Source organism: Hirundo rustica, chromosome 6 (genome assembly GCF_015227805.2).
Source record: "Hirundo rustica isolate bHirRus1 chromosome 6, bHirRus1.pri.v3, whole genome shotgun sequence".
Taxonomy (NCBI): Eukaryota; Metazoa; Chordata; class Aves; order Passeriformes; family Hirundinidae; genus Hirundo; species Hirundo rustica.
In genome coordinates this window covers 50,872,021-50,894,582 of record NC_053455.1, presented here as the reverse complement: position 1 = coordinate 50,894,582, position 22,562 = coordinate 50,872,021, and the positions used below count along the sequence as shown (strand labels likewise).

The following is a 22,562-nucleotide window of genomic DNA, read 5'->3' as shown; positions in this document are numbered from 1 at the left end:
TTATGAACAACACAAACTTTGAAGACAGCTTCATATCTCTGAAAGTACAACTAGCTACCATTAATTAGATCTTACCTTTAATTAATCTTAAAAAGGTTTTCACACACTGGGCAGGGACAATGAGGGAAAAAAAAATATTCTATACTATTTCATATTTGTCTCATTTCTAGGTTTAATACTAGGTTCAATACTTAAAATTCATGACTTGAAAAAAAATACCTGCTTCAGCTTCTGGTCAGTGAGCCAGTACCACAAGCACTCCTAAAATTCCAGGAAAACATGACTCTGGTCATGTTAAACTCAGATCACTGCCATATGTTATAGAAAAGATGTGAGGAGTAGAGAGAAATCATTGCTAGATGCTGTTACAAAGGCATTCCATAGAACAGAAGTCTGCTGATATCAGTCTTCTAACAAATTACATGAACCTTAAACGTTGTGTCCAAACTGTGGGAATCAGGAGCACTTCCCAGATCTGGTCTATCTCAAATGCCTGTTGGGATGGCCAGACATGCACCATGTCTCTGCACACTTTAGTTTCCTGTGGAAATGCAGGTGTGCAGGTAGGCAGGGAATAAAACTGCACTTCCACAGCCCCTTTGTTCTAGACCACTGAGGGGATTAGAATACAACCCAAACTGTATTCCCCCCAGTTTATTGCCAGCAGTGGGACTAAATCTGGAATCCTCTGCTCAAGAAAAAAATCTGCTACACCCCTTCCCCACCCTTACACCCTCCCCCATCACCCTTTCAAAAGAACAATCTGCAAATTTCCAATATCTTCTGTAAATGTAGTGAATTTCATAACTCTGAAGTCCTAAAATTCTGGTGGTGAGAATAAAACCACCTGGCTGATCTAGCAGCTATCCACTCACTCTGCCACAACTGCACCTGGGCCTCAGAGATCTGGATGTATTTCTGACAAGAAAAGACAGGGCATCAAAAGCTGGCCATCAATTTGTCACTTCAAAAATCTTTATTCCCCATTTTGTACGCGTAAAAGCACACTTGAACCACAGAAACATTAGCTAAAGATTTCTACAGAAACCTGCATTCCAATAGTGTCTTAAAAAAAAAAAAAAAAAAAAAAGATTTAAAGTAAAAATGACAATACAGAAAGGAAGATGTGAAACACATGAAGTCTTTGAAGAACAGCTGTGCCTGTTAGGAACCTTTGACATTCAGCTGAAATTGTGACTGTGGCAACACAATGAAATGCAACAAGGCATTCTTAGAGGAGTTGAAAGAAGAGAAACAAAACTGGTGAAAGGTCTGGAGCACAGGTCTGATGAGGGGAGGCTGAAGGAGCTTAGGGTGCTTAGCCTGGAGAAAAGGAGGCTCAGGGATGACCTTATCACTCTGCAACATGAAAGGAGGCAGCACAGAGGTGGGGGGTCATTATTTTTTGCAAGGAAGAAGAGATAAGACAAGAGGAAATGGCCTCAAGTCAGGCCAGCAGAGGTTTAGATTTGATATAAACGAACCATTTCTTCATTGAAAGAGCTGTCAAGCACTGGAAGTGCTGACCAGGGAAGTGGCTGAGTCACCACCCCTGAAGGTATTTAAAAGATGCAGCACTCTGGGACATGGATTCACGGTGGACTGGGTTGGACTTGATGATCCTAAGGGTCTTTTCCAAACTAAATGATTATATGATTCTAAAGAGTAAACTGTCACATCTCATAGTGACCCAGGGCTGAAGTTTGGAAGCACAAAATAATAGGAATGCATATAAAAAACATTGACAAACCTAGAAAGAATTACAATAGTTTCATGATTAGAAGATGGGCAGAGTCTGTAGACTGGTACATGTCAGAGACCAAAGTTTAACTGCTGATATTTCAGCAGCACTGTTTGCAGTGCAGTTCCACTGTAAATTATGTTAGGCTAGAAGTGCTGTCTCTTAGCCTGCTTGCCGAATATAAGGGGCAAAACTCAGGTTATATTTTGAATGTCTTTTTCTTTCATCCAGCTAACATCTAAATTCACCTTGTCAACAACGAGAAGGACAAATAAGCAGCTCAGTTTAGAACTCCTGCCAATGTTTTTTTTCAGATCAGCAGTGCTATGCACCCAGCATCTCTTTTCCAGAGATATCTCTTGGCTGCTAAACAAATTCTGGAAATCTGAATCCATTCATGAACTTGGATTTCTAGTCTGGCCATGCCTCAAAGTGCCCCAGTAGCTCTAGAAAGACATTCACACTGTCCTTAAACTGGCACACATCACTGCAGCTTGGGTTACACATGGCAAAGTTCTCTCTGCACTATTCAGTAACATGGAAGGCTGTCAGTGCCACAAGGGGCATCAAGATATTAAATTAAGGAATTCCTAAGCTAGAAAGAGAATGGATGAATTGAAAGAAATTAGCTAAACCAATGATGGGGTCAGAGGCCCGATGTCATCTAAACCAGTCACTCTGTATCTGTAAGTATCCCCTTGAAATTTTTTAACCAAACTGACCAAAAACCAAAATTTTTCAACATGTTAAAATATAAAATATTGCTGTTGGATGAATGTTTCTTTATAAACCACTTTATAAATAACTGATTGGTCAAAAAGCCCTTTGGAAAGTCCATGTATCTCCTGATTCTTTTTTTCTAGAAAAGAAAGAATCATTGCAAAACACCCATCTGAAAGTTATTTTTTACCTACATTCTGTTTGCTATTTTTCTGTTTACAGATGATACAACAGTGGCCAATCAAATTCTATTAAGAATGAATAAATGAAGCTCATAAATAATAGCTCCCTAAAGCTTACTGGTCCTATTCTTTGATCCAAGAAAAAAAGAAAAAAAAGCAGACTTTGGATCTGTGAGATGTTTGGATGTTAATGGAAAAATTCAGAAGTGTTTTAACCTTCTTAAGCCATAACTAGAATTTCACCAGTTTAAAAAGGGTAAAATTATTCTCAAACAAAAGTAAATTGTGGGGGGAAAATCCTGCTTAATATTCCATCTGAATAGCATATTAATCTTCCAACAGGTAGGGTTCCTATAAATGTACATGTGCTTCTCTAATGTACCATAGGGTAGAGAGGACCCCAGATCACGCACGATAATCCTGCTAGAGACTTAACTCAGTCCTGATAAACACTGACTTCCATCTGGGGCTTGAAACATAGAGATATACATATAAAACTCTCACTGAAATGAATGCACTGAAGGCTTATAAAATGAAAAAGACCTTTTCATACAGAAAATGAGAAGTATTTTTCCATGATCATTTGATAGCTGCTTATGAATGGAATTAGGTTTGCTAAATCTTGAATAGGTAGTGCATGATGGGCAGATTTCTAAAAAAACTCTAAACTTCTTCAAAGCTGCTAAACACTAAAAAAATGGGGAATATATATCCTTCCTGAGATAATTTTCTCAATATCTCCTAAAATTTTATTAAGAGTATAAAATGTAAACACTTATTTGGCAGCTGGGGAAAAGAGAGCTGTGTTGCAGAAGGACTAAAAGGGCTACACAGTCCTTTTCATGTCCCACACTGTCACGGACTTACTGAAATCTCATCAATTCAGACAGAAATCAATCAAGTGTTACCCTGGAATGTAACATAGGCAGTACTTATGAAACTGGCAGTATTTCAGCCATATCATCCTGTGGTGCAGTGCTCAATAACTCATGGTCAAAATCAGAACTCACCTTCTGCATCTTCTGGCCTTGTAAGATCAATGACACCAGGGCCAATTTTTCCGTCTTCATTGGGCTTCCCTGTTAACTGCGGGCCTAAATTTTCAAACCTTGTTCTTTCCTGAAAAAGAACAGAAGGAATCTTAATGCTCCATATAGGACAGTTCTCATTATATGCCAGTGCATATGGGTATGCATTGATACATGCCTTATTTCTTAAATCTGAACAAATAATTAATGCATCTAATTAGAATTTTAGCTCAGGGACAATTTTTTATTTTTTTTTTTTTACAGATTCTGAATGTTTGCATTTATGAAAATCAGCTTTAAATGTGAAACATATACAGAAACTTTGAGATTATTTTGATCTGCAGTGCCATAACGCATAAACGATTGTACATGCAAATACAAAACACTCTTGGCAGCACACAGTGCTGATTGATGCTGCTCACTTTGCCTTTCCACTTATTTTCCAAGTTAAACTGAAAAAGACAATCAACATTTGGGAAACATGAAAATTCAGAAGCTGAAAGAAGAGTTTGTGTTAAAATGCACTGGTATTTTAATGAAAAAAAGCCCTTTTTCCCCACTCTGAGTTTTAAGTTTGCATTCATACCTCTGTGAAAGCACAAGTCTGAATTTTATGCAGAGATTTTCAAAGACAAATATTTGAAATAAGGAATAATAGAGGACAGAACCAATATTATTTTGTCTAGAATTTTAAGTTGTACCTCAGTGAAAAGGGAACTCAAGAAGATAAAAAAGGAAAAAAAGGAAAAAGAATGCCCACTCCCAGAGAAACAGAAAGCTTTTGAGAGCTGGAGACGTCCATAGGAAACCTGGAACAGAAAGTGGAAAATGAAAGGTATTTTATATGTTAGCCCAGTTCCTAGCTCAGCTCCTGGACAAGGGCACTATAAAGGGAGTGTAATATTGTCTCTCAATAGTGCTCTCTGTAGTGCTGTGTATCAGTAGCAAAGTGTTCAATGGTTATCATTAATTTAGCATTCTCATTTGAAGGAACATAGTATGTTTTCCCTCTTGCCTTGTTGTTAACTCTTCAGATTAAACTTGGCATTATGTTGTACTTGTGAATGAATGAAACCTTGTTGTTCATTACTATGAAACAATATTAAATGTCATGTCAGCTTGAATTTACAGACGTGAAATACCAGCTTTCAGCTCCACGAACAGTTTCTCCATGTTATACTTAATGCATTATGCATTATGAGTGCTGACTGCTGTTCAGTCTATTGTTCAATGACCTAGTTCTGTGCTGTGCATGCTAGACACCAGGAGAAAACATTGGGAGATTCTCTCCTAAAAGATGGTAGAAACTTGGAAATGTTCTTCAGGACAAAAAATGGTCTTGACTAGTCATTTGCTCCACTTCCAACTACTTCTGCTTTCCAATATTATTGTTTTTCTATTGTCACTGTGTTTCAGCCATGAAACCTCATCAGGAATTGTTTTGATTCCTCATGCCTTCGGTTCCTTCAGCCATGGATTTTTTAAATTATTCTCTGTTTAATCTTCAGAGGAAAAGAAAGCTCAGTCTGACACTGGATTTGCCACAACATGCAGCTGAGGCATTTCAGGTACTAGATGCATTTCGAAAAGTTCCTCAGAAACTTCCAGTTGTCAGACAAAATAACTCTGCATTTTCTATTTGGTTAATTATTTCACTTGTTTTCTTCTGAAAAATCCATGATTGATGAAGGAGCTTGCAGACACAAAGGAACTCAAGAGAAAAGAAAGAGTTACAAATAAAATTTGGCTACATAAGGCACTACAATACTATACACCCAATATTTTACTGAAAAATGTTGTGCAATGTAATAATACACCTGAATCACCAGGATTAGATCTGTCTTACTGGTAGAGAGAATGAAAAATAAGTTTATCAAGGATACTGAGTTCCATTGCAAAGGGCTGATTTGCAGTTGAGATAAAAACAAAGATCAGTGCTAAGAAAACAGCTTTTGGCACATTTATTTTCTCTTCCAAAATATTTGCACTAAAAGCTTTTTCTTAAAGATGTCAATACAGCACCTGCAATATTCTTGGAAGAAAAGCCTTAAAGTGTGTTTCAGAAAAAGGAGAAATACCTTTCTGCGATAAAAATCAACAGACCCAGCTACATATCAATATGCACATTTGGAATATCTTTCTAGTCATTCATTCTCTTTGATTTTACCAGAAAATATTCTGTTACAAAAGGAAAAAAAAAAACCCACACTTTCTGCAAGAATATCAATATTTTGACATGGAATGAGAAAAGGGGAAATTGCATGATAAGGTTCAGAAACACTAAAATGAAAGCACTTATGCCATAAAAATACCTGCTCTTGTCAAACAAAGGAGCTGTATTTTTAGTTATTTTATAACGCTCTCCTAATTCATGAGCTGCTTTAACAAAGCTAGATATATTTAGATCTTTGAAATGCCTTTTAAATTCATTCCTTTGCTTGTGTTTTTAGTGAAAATTATCATCATAATGATACAAAAAAAAATTCAGTGTTTGCATTGATTTTACACAAATTCAGAGAACTTTAAAAAATAGGAAAAGCTTTCTCAATACTAAAAATGCTTTTATCAATAGCCTTTACAATTCCATGAAACACAACAAATTCATATGACATTTATTATAAGAGAAGAAACTTGTCCCACTAAGCTCAGATTCTTTTTAGTGGAATTTGTCTTTGCTCCCATCTTGAACTCATCCTAGAGAAAATACAATAAAAATCTTTTAAAAGTACACATTTCCCCTAATATGACTGAGAGATTGATTACGAACAAATATGTTACCTACACATGCATTACATCTGCATACATGTACATCAACTACTGCATCTATTGCTGCCTGCCTAACGTCCATTAGCAGAAAATTTTGATGAGTTTGTAATAAAGTGCACTGCTATGGACAGTGCAGGTGTTTTCTCCCCTGTGAATAGCACTTTTGACCCCTATTTTGAATTTTTTTTTTTCTTTTTTATTGTGTTGGCTATGGAGCTTATACTGTATGGTTACTTTAAGTTTTTTTCCATTTAAATCTCAGCAAAAAAGTTTTAGGATATGACACTGACAACCCTTTCTCAAGACAAGATCAACACAGTCAGCTGGAGTTTGCATTAGGAAACTGAAAGCACTTCCCAACACCAAATCAGATCCTTTGTGCTTCTTTTTCCTTTGAACACATAGTAAAAATACTCCTTTCTCCAAAATAAGAAAAAGAGGAGAAAAAATAACCTTCTTAGCATCCAAACCTTAATTTTCTATTCTATGATATGATTAGGCACTTATTTATGCGTTGTCAGTCACAAACATGCAGAAAACGTAAAAGTTATTGAAAAAATTAAAGTCTGCTCAACTGTCTTGCAGGAATGTTAGTTCTCTAAGTGCTTTGAAATTATGATGTATGAGGTAGATGTTGCATATTAAATAAAGATATTTAAATTATAAAGCCCCCGTTAGTGAGAGCTGATGAATGTTAAATGTTATGAGCCACAAGGCTGTGGCATCCATCATATTCACATATTATCACAGTCAGTGATGGAGCAGCCCCAGTGATGACAGATAGACTGCTAGATAGTTATCCCTTATTTCCAGTGTCGCCAAGCAAACCTTTCAACCCCTTTGGCATTATTTTTAGCTTTGCATTAAATTAGCAACTTTTCCGTCACGTTCTGCCAGAAAGTATCAATTCTTTCTTCACGTGTGGAAGGTAAAAAGAATGATTCAGTGAAGCAGGGAGTAAAAGCAAAAGGAAGCCCTAGCCCCTGCCTTGGAAAAGGCTGCAAACTTCAAATGACTAGAAACAAATATAAAATTGTGATCTTGTGAAAGAACAGCAATGAAACAGTAAGCACGCAATAATGGCTTTTCTCTGCACTTAGATAAAAGCTGAATTTTTGATGTGCACAGTATATTTTCATAAAATTTTATATACTATGTTTTATACACTTATTGGCTATTCCATAATAATGTGTGTACTAACAGTAAAATTGCTCTTAAATTTATGTGTGTTATTTATACGTTCCCACGTAACAATGCTTTTTGTTGTAAAAAATATTCTGTGTATTAATGTAACTTTACAACCACTGCATCCAGGATCCGTGGTAAATTAATGACATTTTTATTATTTTATAGTGTCATTAAATTTTTACTGATCACTCCATCAAACAGAAGCAATAAAGGCCATAATGCAAACTGGGACACTTAGATCAGGGGAGCAGGAAGGCATTCCATATAGTCTGAAGTAAACGGCTTGCCATAAATGATATTTATACCATCTTTAAGGATGTGAGAATACTTGGACAAGTTTGGCAAAACTGTTTCTGTAGTACCGTGGATTGTGTACTTAAATAACAGTTTACTTGCCAGCGAGACAATTTTTTTTTCAAACCATATGCGAGAAGATGACTGATTGCATCCATCTCTTGAAAAATAATATATGAAACGTAATAATACCCTGGGCACCCCTCCCTTCTGGATTACCAAGACTGATCTGATGATACCCATGCCTCAAATTATTTCAACATGCTTGCTTTTTCCACATCTGAAATGTATGCTTAGCCTGAAATGGAAAATGGCATGCATGCTGATCGTTGTGTAAAAGATTTAAAATATATATCATTTTTTGCAAACAAATGCTTTTATTGAAGTAGACATGTTTGAACAATGATGTAATACCTTTATTTCAATAGCCTAGCATGGAAGCAGTTACCCAACATCAATTTAAAGAAATCAAATTAATATGGGTCATTCACAGGAGCCACAGAACATATGACTGAAGGGATATTTCTTCTGAGGACAGTGCTTTTGTTAGAATGACTACAAATAATTATCACATGTTGTATTTATGTACGTATTTCAATTGAACTATTCTATACTAAATGGTCTAGTAGCTTATTTGCCAACTATGATCTATTCCCTTCATGTACCATGGACAGTAAACAACAAGCAAGCAACTTAATGTATTCAAAACATAAAAAAGACATTTTCAGTAAAACACAGAGAAAATTATTCCCAGTTTGAACGAGGAGGAATTACAGCTCCTTTTTTCCCCTCCCTGCTAACTCAAGATACAAATGCCCCAAGCTTTTCACCTTCTTCTTACTACTTTTTAACAGCTAGGACTGAAAAGTTAAACTACCCTCCATTTAGAATCTTTTGCAATGTCTTGGCACAGCAGGGATAATTACAAATTGACTTTCAGCCTTATCTCTGGATATTTTAGTTATTACGGGTGGGAAGTTTAAACATTAACCTTATTACAACAATGTCAATCATCCTACTGGTGTGCAGGCATGCAACTGCTGGAATTCTTTGAATGGCAGAGGAGATAAACACAATAGTGGCACTATTGTTACAATATTGTTTTGCAGAACTGTGGTCAATGCCTAGGACTCATTTTCAATATCATAGCACTGGGAGCTACTCCCAGAAAACACAGGAAATAAATTAGCAAACTTATTGTAGGAATGCTGTTATTTTAAGATATTACAAGATACAAGTTGTACCTTTTCCAAGGATTTACAAGTTTTAGGACTGAAGGATATATTGACATCTATGATGTTGACACAACTTGCCCTTTATTTTTTCTGTAAGTGAAACAGCTGAATTCAATGATCTCAGGGACCAAGTAAGGCATAGTGAATGGTTTTTCACCCTGAAATACTGCTGTTTCCAGGTTTTGAAGGCCCCTATGCTGTTCATAAACTGCTCCAGTAATATCTTTGCATGCTGAACATACAGCATGGACCAGCATTCCTGCAACAGATACAGATTTGCATCACATTGCAGCGCCTCAAAGCAAACAGCTTGTTTGAAAAGATGTGGGGAGAGAGAAGCCACTAGGTCTTCTTTTAAATATATTCTTCCATCTTAAAGCATAACTGAAAAGTAAGAGGTTAAAAGCAGATAACAGGGAATTTACACTAGAATTTCTTTGCTTGCCTGGCAAGCCTCAGCTAGCCTCCATGTGACAATGTGACATGTGCAGGACCATCACAAGCAAAAATACTCCAAAGTTGTACAGAAACAGAATTTCACAGTGATTATGAGGCTTCTTTTAAGAACCAGGTTCTGGAGTCAAAATTGAGAATTGCAATTTCATCAAAATTTTAAGTGTCTAGGCAAAAAATCTAGTCTAGAAACCAATAGGCTAAAGCCCCAAAAAATATCCCCAGATAAGTAAATGCTAATGCATCTAGCCTACTTCTAAACACTGTCTTCATCAACTATTTTGGAAGCCTTATTTCAAGGAACAGAATTCCAAGATCTTCTCAGCTAGTGTGAGCAGTAGCCATCTTGATCTTGAACATAAATGAGAAGGATTTAAATGAATTCTCTGATTATTAGGAGCATTCAGCGGATACTAAGGTATTTATAGACTTCAGTGCGTGGAAGCCTGCTTTTAGTAGGAAGTGTATCAATTCAAAACTATTTTTTAAAAGAGAAGAAAAATTAACAGATAGCAAATATTTCCACCTTAGGAGAATATTATGCCCTCCTGCACATGAAATATTGCCATCTCCATAACGATTGCCACTCTTGCAGGCACTCCTAAGCTATGAATCTGCCCTGGTTAGATTACTTTCAACAGGATTACTGCATTTACTGAGCCCCCTTAACCAAATGCTTTATGTCTTTGTTCATATGGTTTTAATATCGTTTTAACCAATTGCAAGGGTATTTATAAGTTTGCAACTCCCCAGTAGTTAGAGTTATGAAGCATTCAGACTTAAGCATATCCAGTTGTGTGGTAACCCAACTACTGCTTTCATGCGGTTTCCAACTTTTTATTCATGTACAAAGGCACGATGCATGGCAGTATCTGAGACTACGCTGATTAACTCTTTGTTTCAGCAGCAAACTCAGGCAGCAACCTACAGTAAAATTACACACCGACTAGAAGGTAAAGATTAAAAGGAAAAAAAAAAAAAAGAAAAAAAAAATCACACAAATTGTGAAATTCCACCACAAACTGAGGAGAAACTAGTTCTTCAAAACAAAGGGACAATCAGTTAAATTAGCAGCCAGTAAATGAAAAGCAAACAAAAGGAGTTACTACTTTATACTCTGCATAATTCTGTATGAATGCTGTAGAATTCACCAGGGGTCAGAAAGAGTGCAAAGACTGGCCTGTCACTTGTTTCTAAAAAAAACGGAGTAATTTTATGACTGTTAATAACATTTGTAATAGCACATGCTAAGGTGATCAAATCTCGTGTTCCAGAGTGTAAGCTGTTCAACTGTAGAGTCAAAGAGAAATTCCCTTGGCCTCTCTGCTGCTCCCTTCCCTCCTGACCAACTCCACAGATGATTAACTGGGAGCCTTCTAGGGAGAGAACCTAATTTTCTTTTATAACATCATTAAATTTAAGGAAGAACTGGTAAATCGTATAGATCAAATCTATAATCTACCTTGTAATTAGAAAGAATCTGAATGCAACCATTAAAAAAAACCCAACATTTTCCTCTAATTAAACACATACATGTGCATTTTTGAGAGACAGACAAAAATAAACACAAATTACGATTGACATCCACTTCTACAAGGAAATGGCAGGGTTGTGGTTTGGGTTTTTTCTGTGCTGCAGAGTGACTAATGGAAGCAATACAATAGCTAGTCATGGACCTTTGGAATGTTCATTTAAAATTTCTAACATTTGATTTAAAAAATAAAAGTACAAGGATTTGACAAAACAAAGGCATTTTTCCTAGGCTAAATATTACAAAGGAGTAAATGTATATATATATTTAAGTTTAATTTAGCAGGTGGTTGGACCTTGTTGGCTGTGGCCTCATTTTCACCAAGTATTTTAAAATGGAGCCATTTAAATGCCATGAAAGTGAACAAAAAATGTTTTTAACCAAATTTAGACAATTTCATGATTCTGTACATATATCTGCATGCTTCCTCAGATTTTTATACTTGTGACTAAATTTCATTGAAGGTATTCTCATGCATTAAAATCAGAACAGAATTTGGTTACTAGCTAAAAACCATGAATCTTCTCTCTTAATCACCTAGTAATATATTCCAGGCTGAAAACCCAGTTTTAGCAAAAAGCCACAGCAGTGAAACAACCAGCAAAACTATTCTAGGTTCAGCACAACAGTATTTTTGGAATGAAAAAAAAAAAGGCAGAAAAGGAGTCACCAATTTCAATTTCATTGCGGTGCTCTGCAAACCTCAACAGCACAAATCTGTTGCTTTCAGCTGCTATCCACACAGGGAGTTGGGACAATAAAGGTCTTTAAAAAAATCCAGAAAACACACATCCAGACAGACACGGGCAGGTGTCACTGGTCAAACATCTTCAGAAGCAACCTGATGTTCTTTTGTGAATAGTATGCAAATTTAAGCACATATAAACAGATGCTTATAAGTTTAGTTTTAAACCTATAAAAGCTAAGAGAAAGACAGATGATGTTCTCATAAATATTTCCACTCCACCATTTTGACTCTTTCTTATGACAGGTGCATGGCAGAGCTCTGGACACCATTGGATAACGCCGGAAAAACTCCTATGAACATCGACTGCATGATGCAATGATCATTTATCAAATCTCAATAAATGCAACTTGTCCTACTTCACACATAGCTAGTAGTTATTAGGTTATAAAAGCAAATATTTCAAATGCACTATTTTGCCAGTATTTTTTCAATTAAGGAACTAAACCTAGTTGCATTTTATTACAGCAACTTTTGAACATGAATAGTATTGTATATTGTAAGTGTAGGTTTGAGTTACTCCATTGGCGTAAATCCTCCAGGGTTTTGGCAGTACAGATCTCTAACCCCAGACATCACAAATTAGTCACTGGGGGTATCCACCCCTTTTGTTTACCTTTATAAACAACACAAGCCTCTAGACTTGCCTGTTCTATCCTGTGTTCAGGAACACACCTGAAGCAGTTTAAAATGGAGATGCAAAAGGCACTTGGGCTTAAATGTTCATATTCATATTTAGACTTAGAAATGCAATCAAGGCAGTTAGCAAAATCCCACCAAATGCTACTGTTTTCAAGTATATGCCTTGCCTTGTGCTGGATGTAAATATATAATTGCATACCATGCATATAAAGATTAAGTAGGCTTTTTCTGTATTTATCAAGATGATTTTTGGTAGCATTTTAAGTACACTTTTCCAAGGTTGCATTTTATGATTGCTGCTTATGCATTGCTCTGTTTATACTCAGGGCCTCTTTGTTGTCTTCAGAGAGAAAGGATCATTTCACTAAGGTGTAAGGATGGGTGACAATGGAACATGATAATACATCATTATGCAGTGTTTTGTCTCTTGTACCTCCATCACTGCCATGTTTTTCTGTGATTATTTCAGCCTCAGGAAAAAGTGCTGCTTACTGTTTATGTCAAGAAGGCAAGATTACTGTTTGCATGATTACAATATCAAGTATGATGTACATAATGCCTGTGATAATATAAATGTACCACTGAACTAGTTCCTGTCTTTAATCGTCATGCAACTAGAAAAGAAAAGAAAAGAAAAGAAAAGAAAAGAAAAGAAAAGAAAAGAAAAGAAAAGAAAAGAAAAGAAAAGAAAAGAAAAGAAAAGAAAAGAAAAGAAAAAGAAAAGAAAAGAAAAAGAAAGAGAAGAGAAGAGAAGAAAGAAAAGAAAAGAAGAAAAGAAAAGAAAAGAAAAGAAAAGAAAAGAAAAGAAAAGAAAAGAAAAGAAAAGAAAAGAAAGAAAGAAAAGAAAAGAAAAGAAAAAAAGAAAAACCAAACCAAACAAAAACAAAACAGTGAGTTGCAAATTCTTGCAGCTTTATATAGGACTTAATCTTGTAAGGTACCAAATACTTTCACTCCAGTCCAACAGAGGGCTCAAGGATATGGACAATCAGTACTTAACTCCAGGGGAGTACATGAAGAATGGACTAAATGCACGTGACTGAATCAGAGCCAAAATGTGGAGTTCTTATGTTTACATGGAATCTGAGAATAAAAATCAAACAGTTTTTTTTCCAGGCTCAAAAAGATGCTTTATCCTTCTGACTGATTAATATTTTTTTCCTTTGAGATAGGTAGATTGAAGACCTTCTGGCACAAAGAACTATTCTTGTTTAAGAATAAAACAATAGACAGCCAAGCACACAGTCCTGTAAGGATCTGTGTGAGCACAAAAGACCTTGGATTAACAATGACCTGGCTGAACTGAGGGAATAACTCTGCATCTGTGAAATTGCTAAGTTTACTTACTGATCTCCCTAACAGTTATTCATAATTTATATTTATAAAACTTGTACTCAAGGCAAAAGCAGCCCACACTGGATTTATGAAGACTATGAATTCAGAGTCAGAGAATGGTTTTGGTTCAAAGGGACCATAAAGATTATCTAGTTCTAATACCACTGCCATGGGCAGGGATACCTTCCATTAGAACAGGTTGCTCATTTACCAAACCAAAAAAAAAAAAAAAAAAAAAAGAGCAACTAATAAATTAGGATAAAGTCTCCCCTTTGGGATATATGAAATGCAAATGTAGGCAAATATGTGCTTCCTAGAAACTGGGAGAGGTTTCCACATCTCAGAAGGAGTACCTCTCAATGAAGGAATTATGATTCAAAATAATGGCAGAGGACTTTAAAGGATAACTAAGGCTTTGCTTTTTTTTTTTTTTTTTTTTTTTTCATGCGGAATACAGGAACTCTTGCACCTGAAACCATCCTAAATGCAAAATGACTATCTATGTATGAGTGGAAAAAAAATCATGTGTTTTTACTGCTCCAATATACAAAGAGAAAACTGCTAGTCTATAGCTAATGCCACTGACACAAATCTATTCTCTAGCTTTTCATTTGAAGTAGAATGATTTTATAAACTTTCTTTTGTCTTTATAATGAAAATTTTTTTTCAGCTTTTCAGATAAGATATCCATTAAGTACTCTTCAGCTCCAGGCAACAATACAATTTAGAAAATGTTTTTATACCTTAACAACCAACCTTGAATCGGTGTTTCAAAAGTAGTGGTCTCACCCACAAATTAGCCACTTATGTCCCACTTAAGACCTATTTTTGACCTCATCTTCGGGATAAGCATAAGCTGGGTCCTACTACATGTCTCTGCAATTAGCTGACATATAGGGAAAGTTTATGCAATTCACTGAAGGAACATTCCAGCACCTCATTCCAGCAGAAGATTTTTTGCTGTTCTGCGGATAAATACAATCTGTAAGAGGGAATTCCCTGTCTCATACCTTCTCTACTCCTTTGAATATGTATACTTTATAACCGTGATCATGTTTTATAGCTCTGTCTCACAGGAAAGAGAACAATACTGTTCTGGGGAAGCAATCAGTATTTTGGAGCTTTTTACCATGACATATGTAGACAATTGCAATACTTACCACTGCTCTTTAATAATACACAAGTAATTCTAAAATGGAGGTTGGTAACTGAATTTTCAGGCACAGAGAGGGGAAATTATTATCTTCTGGTTACCCAGAAAGTCAATGATTAAGCTGAGAGCTGAAGCCAGGACTTCTGCACATTAGGCCAGTCCCCTGGCTGTCATGCCACACTGCCCCTGCCATAAATCTGCTTGATAGATTTTTCAGTCATGAAACATTAAAGGCTCTGCTCTTTTCTAATTAATATGTTTAAAGAAAACAGTACAAACAAAAGCAAATGTAACACTTAAATTATCTGAGACATCCTGCTTTAATGTCACACTTGGATAAAGGGTTTCCTACTGGAGACCTATGTATTCTTATGCACACTGAAAAATGTTTTAGCCAGTACCACTAGCTGGCATACTGGTATCTATTTATGCCTAAAGACAGATCATAATCAGTTTTCAGTGGTTAAGAACAATCTGAGCCAACTTTTATATTATGACCAAAACCTTGGCAGTGCAGCAGTGGTGGCAAGTAGCAGAAAATTGCTTACAGTGTTATTTGCCAGATTACTTGAACTATTTACACTGGGATTGCAAGTTTGAAGTATTAAAAAATCAAGATTTGGAGAAGTCTTGAACTGTGTATTTTTATTCCTAGTTACAACAAGATGCATAGAGGAGCACTATGAAACAGCATGACAGACTGAATGAAGTATTTTTTTAGGATAAACCACCTGAAGCATTTAGCAGCAGTTCAGTTTGAACTGTTCAGATTTCTTTTTTAATTGAAGATTTGGAAAGTTAATTGATTTAGATTAAATGATCAACCTTTCATATCTATTTGTTTAAGATTCATGTTGATACTGTACTAAAGACAGCCATACAATTTGTATTCCAGATAAATTGATCTGACTGTGAGCTTCACTCTTTAGTATGATTCTTACTCCAAGATAAATCAATATTTAATATCTCCTGCAACAGCCCCTGTAGATAATTTTAAACCTTTTCTCCATCCCATTAAGTTACCTTTAAAAATTCTTTATAGAAGGCTTCACAGATGACTTCTGAAAAACTAGTTTATGAAAAGCAGTCTGAAATTCATTAATTCAGATAGAAAGGGTTTTTTAATCTTGCTGCATTGTGCTGATCTCTAAATCCATCTCTGTTTTGCTAATTCACCTGCTCAGCTAATTTGAAGAATAAATAAACACTTCCTGAAAATCCATAACACAGGTTTTTAAACATAAAGAAAAATATCTTTGTACTGCCAGCTTTGTAGTACAAGATTTGTCTGGGGTATGAGCTTCTGCAAAAACAGGCTAACCAAGGCTTTCCCTGAGTCCCTGAGAGGATGGGCACTCTTCATCACCAGGTACCAACCTCCACCCAGCTCCAGCCCCACTGTCACATCAGTTAAAGGAAACAGTGATAAGAAGCAGCTTGTCAGGTTCAGACAGCAATCACATCCCAGCCTCCATTTTGAATATTAAAGACTATGTCTGCTCCCTCTCCCCTCCCCAGCCTCCAATCTGGTGCAGCAGCTGAGAAGGAAAAACATCTCTTCCTCCTCCCTCAAACCTCTCCTATGGCTAAGGGCCCCACTGGGATAGGAGGCTTTGATATCAGAAGAATGCAAACAGCAAGGCTCAGGTTTGCTGCTTCTTAGGGTTTAGAAACTGAGACTTAAGAGGAATTTCAAATGATTATATATTGGGAGTACTGAGAGGGATGATGCCAGAAAGAAGGAAAGAGCTATATACTCTGGAACTATCTGGTTGTAAATCCACCATTTAAACTATAGGATCTTCACATTCCTATCTGTGCTCTCCCTTACTCTCATTTCCTATCCTGCAAAACATTCAATGTGCATTTTCAGGAACATGGTATGCAGGAGTGAAGTTCTGTCCCATCCTTCACCTCCTGACCTGCTGGTCCCCACAAATGGTCCACAGTATTTCAAAACTTCTGAATCAGATATTGGTGGGGTCAGGCTGAAAAATCAAACAGTAAAATGTTTCAGTTTAATAAAAGTGGAAGCTTCTGTTTTCAAAGCTTTTGCAGCTTTTACAGCAGAATTGCTCAAATAGCTCAGTCCTTGAGCAGGCAGCAAGCTGAACTTGCTGAGAACCTCTTTGAACTGGAGAGGCAACATGCTAGACTGAGATAGCTCTTGCCTTTTAAATCTGTTAAAGATCTTCATCTCAGGAGCTATAACTGCTTTGGTTTGTATCAAAGCACAGCCTAAAATGGTCTGATCCTAAATGAGTTCTGTCATCAGTTACAAAATAGAATTATTAAAGGAAAAAATGTGACGGATAACTCACAATGAAGTTTTCAATTTTATCTCCATTCCTTTGCTGCACCAAGCAATCAAAAATGTGATAAATTGTTTATTTTGCTTATGGAAAATGGTCAGCATTTAGCTTAGTTGTGAAGTCAAATCCAAAGATGATTTACAAACAAGAATGCAACTGAATAGAGAACATACCCACAAAATAACAAAAAGAGGTGAAATAACACTATCTCTTCACAGTATGAGATGTTAGTGGAAATTCTGATGTGGAAATTGTGTGCTGTCCTATTAATTAATTAAGATGTGACACACAATAACAATGAAGGTGCGGTTTTCATGAGATCCTACAAGAGCCCCAGCAAAAGCAGGGTGAAGTTAAGCAACAGGGAAGAGCAGCAGCAGGGAGAAAAGGAAAGGAGATCATTGCAATCACTGCAAGAAAAATTTCCCTCTCTGCCTTGTCATAAGAGAATGATAGACTTCCACTACCTACACCATAGTCTGCAGCATATTGGGAGCATTCCTAATACTGCAGCACTGGGCTCTCATAACATTTGAAGGATGATTAAGAAATGCAGTCCCTGATTCAGAGGCATATGTTCTGTGCATATTCACGAGCATCTTTTCCAGAGCAAAAGCTTTAGGATAACTTAAGTGGGGTCAAAACCAGGAAACTGGGTAGGTTTTTTGCCCTTTTAACTGGATTCTTTATGTTCTTATAACACATATGGAAACCACAGTAACACGGCACGGGTGGGGAGAAAGGGGTATCACTTGGTAAACCAAGTAAGGAGTACACTGCATCACCTTCCCTTGTAGGATAACTCACACAAGCACTACAAATTTCCCACACTGCAGTTTATGACTTTTGCCTGTCCCTGCTAGCGAGTACATCCTGATAAACTGTGGATGGCTTTTGGACCGAATGGAATGGATATCCTTCACAGCAGAGTGTGCTGGTTATTGCAAACACTGATAGGTATCCCTGTCAGGGATAGGGTCAGTTTATAACTGGGAATATTCTAATTCAGACTATTCCTTGCAGTGAAAGAGGAAAAATTAACCTTGCATGAAAGAGGGTGGGAGCAGTACTACAGGAAAAGGTCTTCCTTGCATTTCTGAGTTTTGGGTTCTTTCTGAATGGAAGTCTTAAGAGTTGGCATACATTTCCTCAATGAGACATCGTGATGATACAGTGTGATACTGGAGAATAAAACACAGCAGTTATGCAAAGGTCATGCAGGTAATCCCTCGATAAAGGGGAATCCATTGGGATGAGGAGTGCAGCCATACAACCTAATCTTTTTCATAGTATTCAAAGAGCTCGAGGAACAGAATTCTGGCAGTGACCTGGCAGCTGAATACATTTTGGCAAACTGCAGAACCTCTGACAGACCAAGAAGTTTTACAGTATGCGATGTGTCAGTGACTCATTTTGTACACAGCTCTAATGCACATCCTCCCAACGATGGCTTCTAAACAGAATGTTAAACAAATGTACCTGCATCCAAAATACAGCGAAAAGAGTGTTCCTGTGTTTTAGAAATGGAAAAAGTGGGATGCACAAAGCAAAACTCCCTATGTATGTAAAAAGACCGTTCATCTAAATAGGAGGCATATAATGAAATTGTTACTTCACAATTGAAATCAAGGATGCAAAGAAAATGGTAGGGAGCTAGTAATGCTCACGTTGTCTGCTGTCTCAAAAAGCCCTTGGCAAGATAACAGTGAAATCATACACACAGCTACTGATCAACACAGGTCTGACATTAAACCGCAAGTGTCCACTTCTCTTACTGACTGTTTAATAAATTGCTTTGGAACGGGTGGAGGTAGAGAGGAGGTCTTTCCAAAATCATGTCTCAGTGTTCTCCCTCAGTTAATGAATGTCAGCAAGTGGAATAGAACAGAAATTTGATATGTTTTTCTAGCCTTTCTTACAGAAGCATTTGCAACATGTGAGAGGCCACAGGCATAAAAGTGGAATAGTGGGAAATTAATGTTGTCTGTAGATTTTCAGGATGTAAGTTGGGCAATTTCAGCTTGTGGGTTAGGCATACTTTAGGTTTTAAGTAGTGTTATAATAGCTTCTTATGACTTGAACAAGATTTTAATATGAGCAATCTGATGTTGAGTATCATTTATTACCCTGTTACACATTTACAATTGAGATAGACCTGTTAGTGGAATTAGTATTATGTGACTAGAGGTGAACAAGCTATGTGCAGTGAACATTTTGTCCAGAAATTAGAGTATTTCTTATATTTTCAAACTACCCGTGGAGGTCCAGCAATTTCTATACATGAGTGAGCATCAGTGTTCTAACAATCCACCTTTTTAAAGCTCTGCATGAACTATGCACTTTGCTTAATGCTTTCCTACTTCTGATTTATGCTGTAGTTGGTCACCTAAGACAAATGACATTGTTTTCATTGCCTGACTTAATAATAATGCAACTTTGCTGTAAACTACCTGGGAGGGAAAAAAAAAAAAAAAAAAAAAAAAAAAAAAAAAAAAAAAAAAAAAAAAAAAAAGCCAACTGGGAATTCTCTCAGATTAAAGACCTCCCAGGTAATAAAAAGCTTGTACTTCAGGTCCTGCATTCAAAACCCTCAACACTACAGAAAAACCAATGAATCTGCCTCTGGCACATCACTGGTAGGAAAAAGATGGCAGTGGTAAGGGATAGTGCAGCAAGGCCTTCAGCAGCCCTAGATTAAATTGCTGCAGAGTTCAGGGAGCTGCTGTAAAGATCTATAATTAGCATTGACCGTATATCAAGGGCTGGAAGTTCTCCCTGATAGTGTATTCTTCATTCGGTCAGTGGGTGTTGCATCAAAGCCTCCATTTCTTACTAAGAGGGGTTGAGCAATTTGGGCATAAAGTGCAAATGCCTAATTATGCACAAATGTCTTTGTTCATATGTAAATCCTAGAAATAAAACCCTGTTTGCATGAATATTTGTGAAAAGAAACAAAGGAAGGACTAAACATGGTCAAACTCCATTAATCAGATTTCAAACAAACACGAGCAAACACTGTTTCTCATTATTGGTTCAAGTCTTTTCATGAGATAAAAGAAGACAATTTTACCTGTTAGCATGCTTATTTCTTTTGATTGAAGCAGAACAGTTAAGCTAGCAAAAAGTATTGTATAATCCCACAAATAGGCAGCTTATCCTTAAACAACAGGGAGTGTATGTGAATTTATCATGCCTATTGATGCAACCTAATGACAGTTGAGAAACGCTCCCGTTTTTAATTTTAGAAAAAAATGAAGTATCAGGGAAAGTAATCCAAATTTATCCTTGCTGTACTTTGTCTGCTGCAGCAGAGAGTTATATTGGCAATGCATTTGGTGTAGCAAATTTGCTTAGAGGAATACACAGATCCTGGAAAAAAAATGGCAGTAACTTTTGCGGATGTCTTTGCTTGTATCTAAGTGTGAAATAATATGTGAATGTATTCTGTGCTTCTCAGGACAATTGAGGAAGTGATATGATAGGATTGTGCAGCTGCCATTCTGACCCACAATTTAAATCAATGAATATATTCCTGTTCTAGAAAATTTATGCTTGAACAATAATTTTCAGCCTATCTTTATTGTTTTGTGGAGAAGCATAATGAAAACACAGAATAAATGCCAGTGTATATCTGTAAATTCTCCTGAGTAGCTTGGGAAATTTATTGTATATAAGAAGATCATTATACAGTTACAGTTATCAGAAAGACACTATCCTTTATGGCAGAACATCATCTTTTGGGGAAAAAAAAAAAAAAAAAAAAAATCCTTGTTAGTTTGTGCAAATTTTTCAACACATCCCTGAGACATGTTTCAATCTAATTCTGTTCCTTTTGAATTTTCAGTTGCTCCAAAATTTAAGGGAGAAGACTTAAATGGGGCAAAGTTTGAATCCTTTTCCCATTAAATACCTCATGCAAGGGAAAAGCAGTGTATTTGGCATTTTTTCCTTGAGCTGGAAAGGCAGTAGAAGAAAGGGGACAAGTCCTCATTATTCCTATTATCATCATTATCATTATAAATAACACTAATATTAATTTGGTCTAAAATGTGAAGTTAGACAACCTCTTTAAGTAGTCCTGACAACAGAAATTAAAAATCACAACTGTGTTCAGCGAGAATACTGTTAAGCACAGGTAGTGGTAAAATCTCTAGCAGCCAATATTCAAGTGTAAACATAGCTCTTGATACCAAAAGTTTGTGCTGATTTCTTTCCTGAAAAGTGTATTTTGTTACCAAGTGCTCTTGGCATTGAACTAAAGGCATGAAAAACTTTAAAAGTTCACCTAATAAGGGAAGCTTCTACCCTCTCCAGTGTGTGTATGTGTTTGTGTGTATACATATGTATGCCTCTCCATATATGTGTATAAAGTCATTCAAATAATAATGTTTTATATAAATTGTTTATATCCAGGTATGTTCTCTTTTATTTTCTTATAAATGTACATCACTATTGGGCTAGTCAAACTTTTTTTTTAAATTTATGTTCCAGTAAAATTTTTGTGATTTATATTTTGCAAAGATTGCATATTTTTCACTCAATTAATTTTGATAATTTAATTGATAGAAAAAGTAATTTAGATTTTATTTTAATCAGCCTCTACATGACTTGAGGGACTAAGAATTTCACTGTACATCTAATGCATTGGAACCCAAATTCACAAACTACTGATTTTATAAAGACAATTTTGGAAAGTAAGGTAATTGAGCAAAAGGTTTAAAAACAAAGGTCACACAGAAAATTCTTGTATATGTGTAAACTGGATCCATAAGCTGTCACCAAAGCTAAATTATCTGCAAATTTAGATGACCTACATATGCCAGAGATTTTGCACTGTTTCTTTTTGTCTTTTTCCTGTCAGTTCCACAGTTTCTGTGAGCATGTATTTTTAATGTGCAAATTTCAAGTACATTATTTGTATGTCTTTCTACACACAGCATACAAAGTCAACCTAAAAAAAAAAGACAAATTTAGTAGGTGCATTAATGGGCACAAGTGTGACTACATAGGTGTAAACAGCATTTGAGCAAGAGCATGTGATGAATTAGAGGCCGCATCATACGTTACCCACAGACAAAGTTAACGATTCAGGAGCAGCTTTAATATTTCTATCTCTGGGGCTGGAGGAACAGACTTGACAAGGTTTCATACCCACAGCCTTCTGCACCTGGTTCCCATTACAAACCTGGCCTTGATAATGGGGCTGTGTTCTTCTGCAGGGGCTAATGTTAGCGCTG

The 22,562-nt window shown here is 36.3% G+C and overlaps 1 protein-coding gene across 6 annotated transcripts in view; it reads right to left on the bottom strand.

Moving 5' to 3' along the window:
* SOX6 (SRY-box transcription factor 6) overlaps nt 1-22,562 on the bottom strand; it is a 363,778-nt gene that overhangs the window by 26,327 nt on the left and 314,889 nt on the right. For all 6 annotated transcript variants that reach the window (XM_058421042.1, XM_058421046.1, XM_058421045.1 and 3 more), the window contains one exon: nt 3,654-3,762. In XM_058421042.1, coding sequence (XP_058277025.1) covers nt 3,654-3,762 — 109 coding nt within the window. The remainder of the gene's footprint in view (nt 1-3,653; nt 3,763-22,562) is intronic.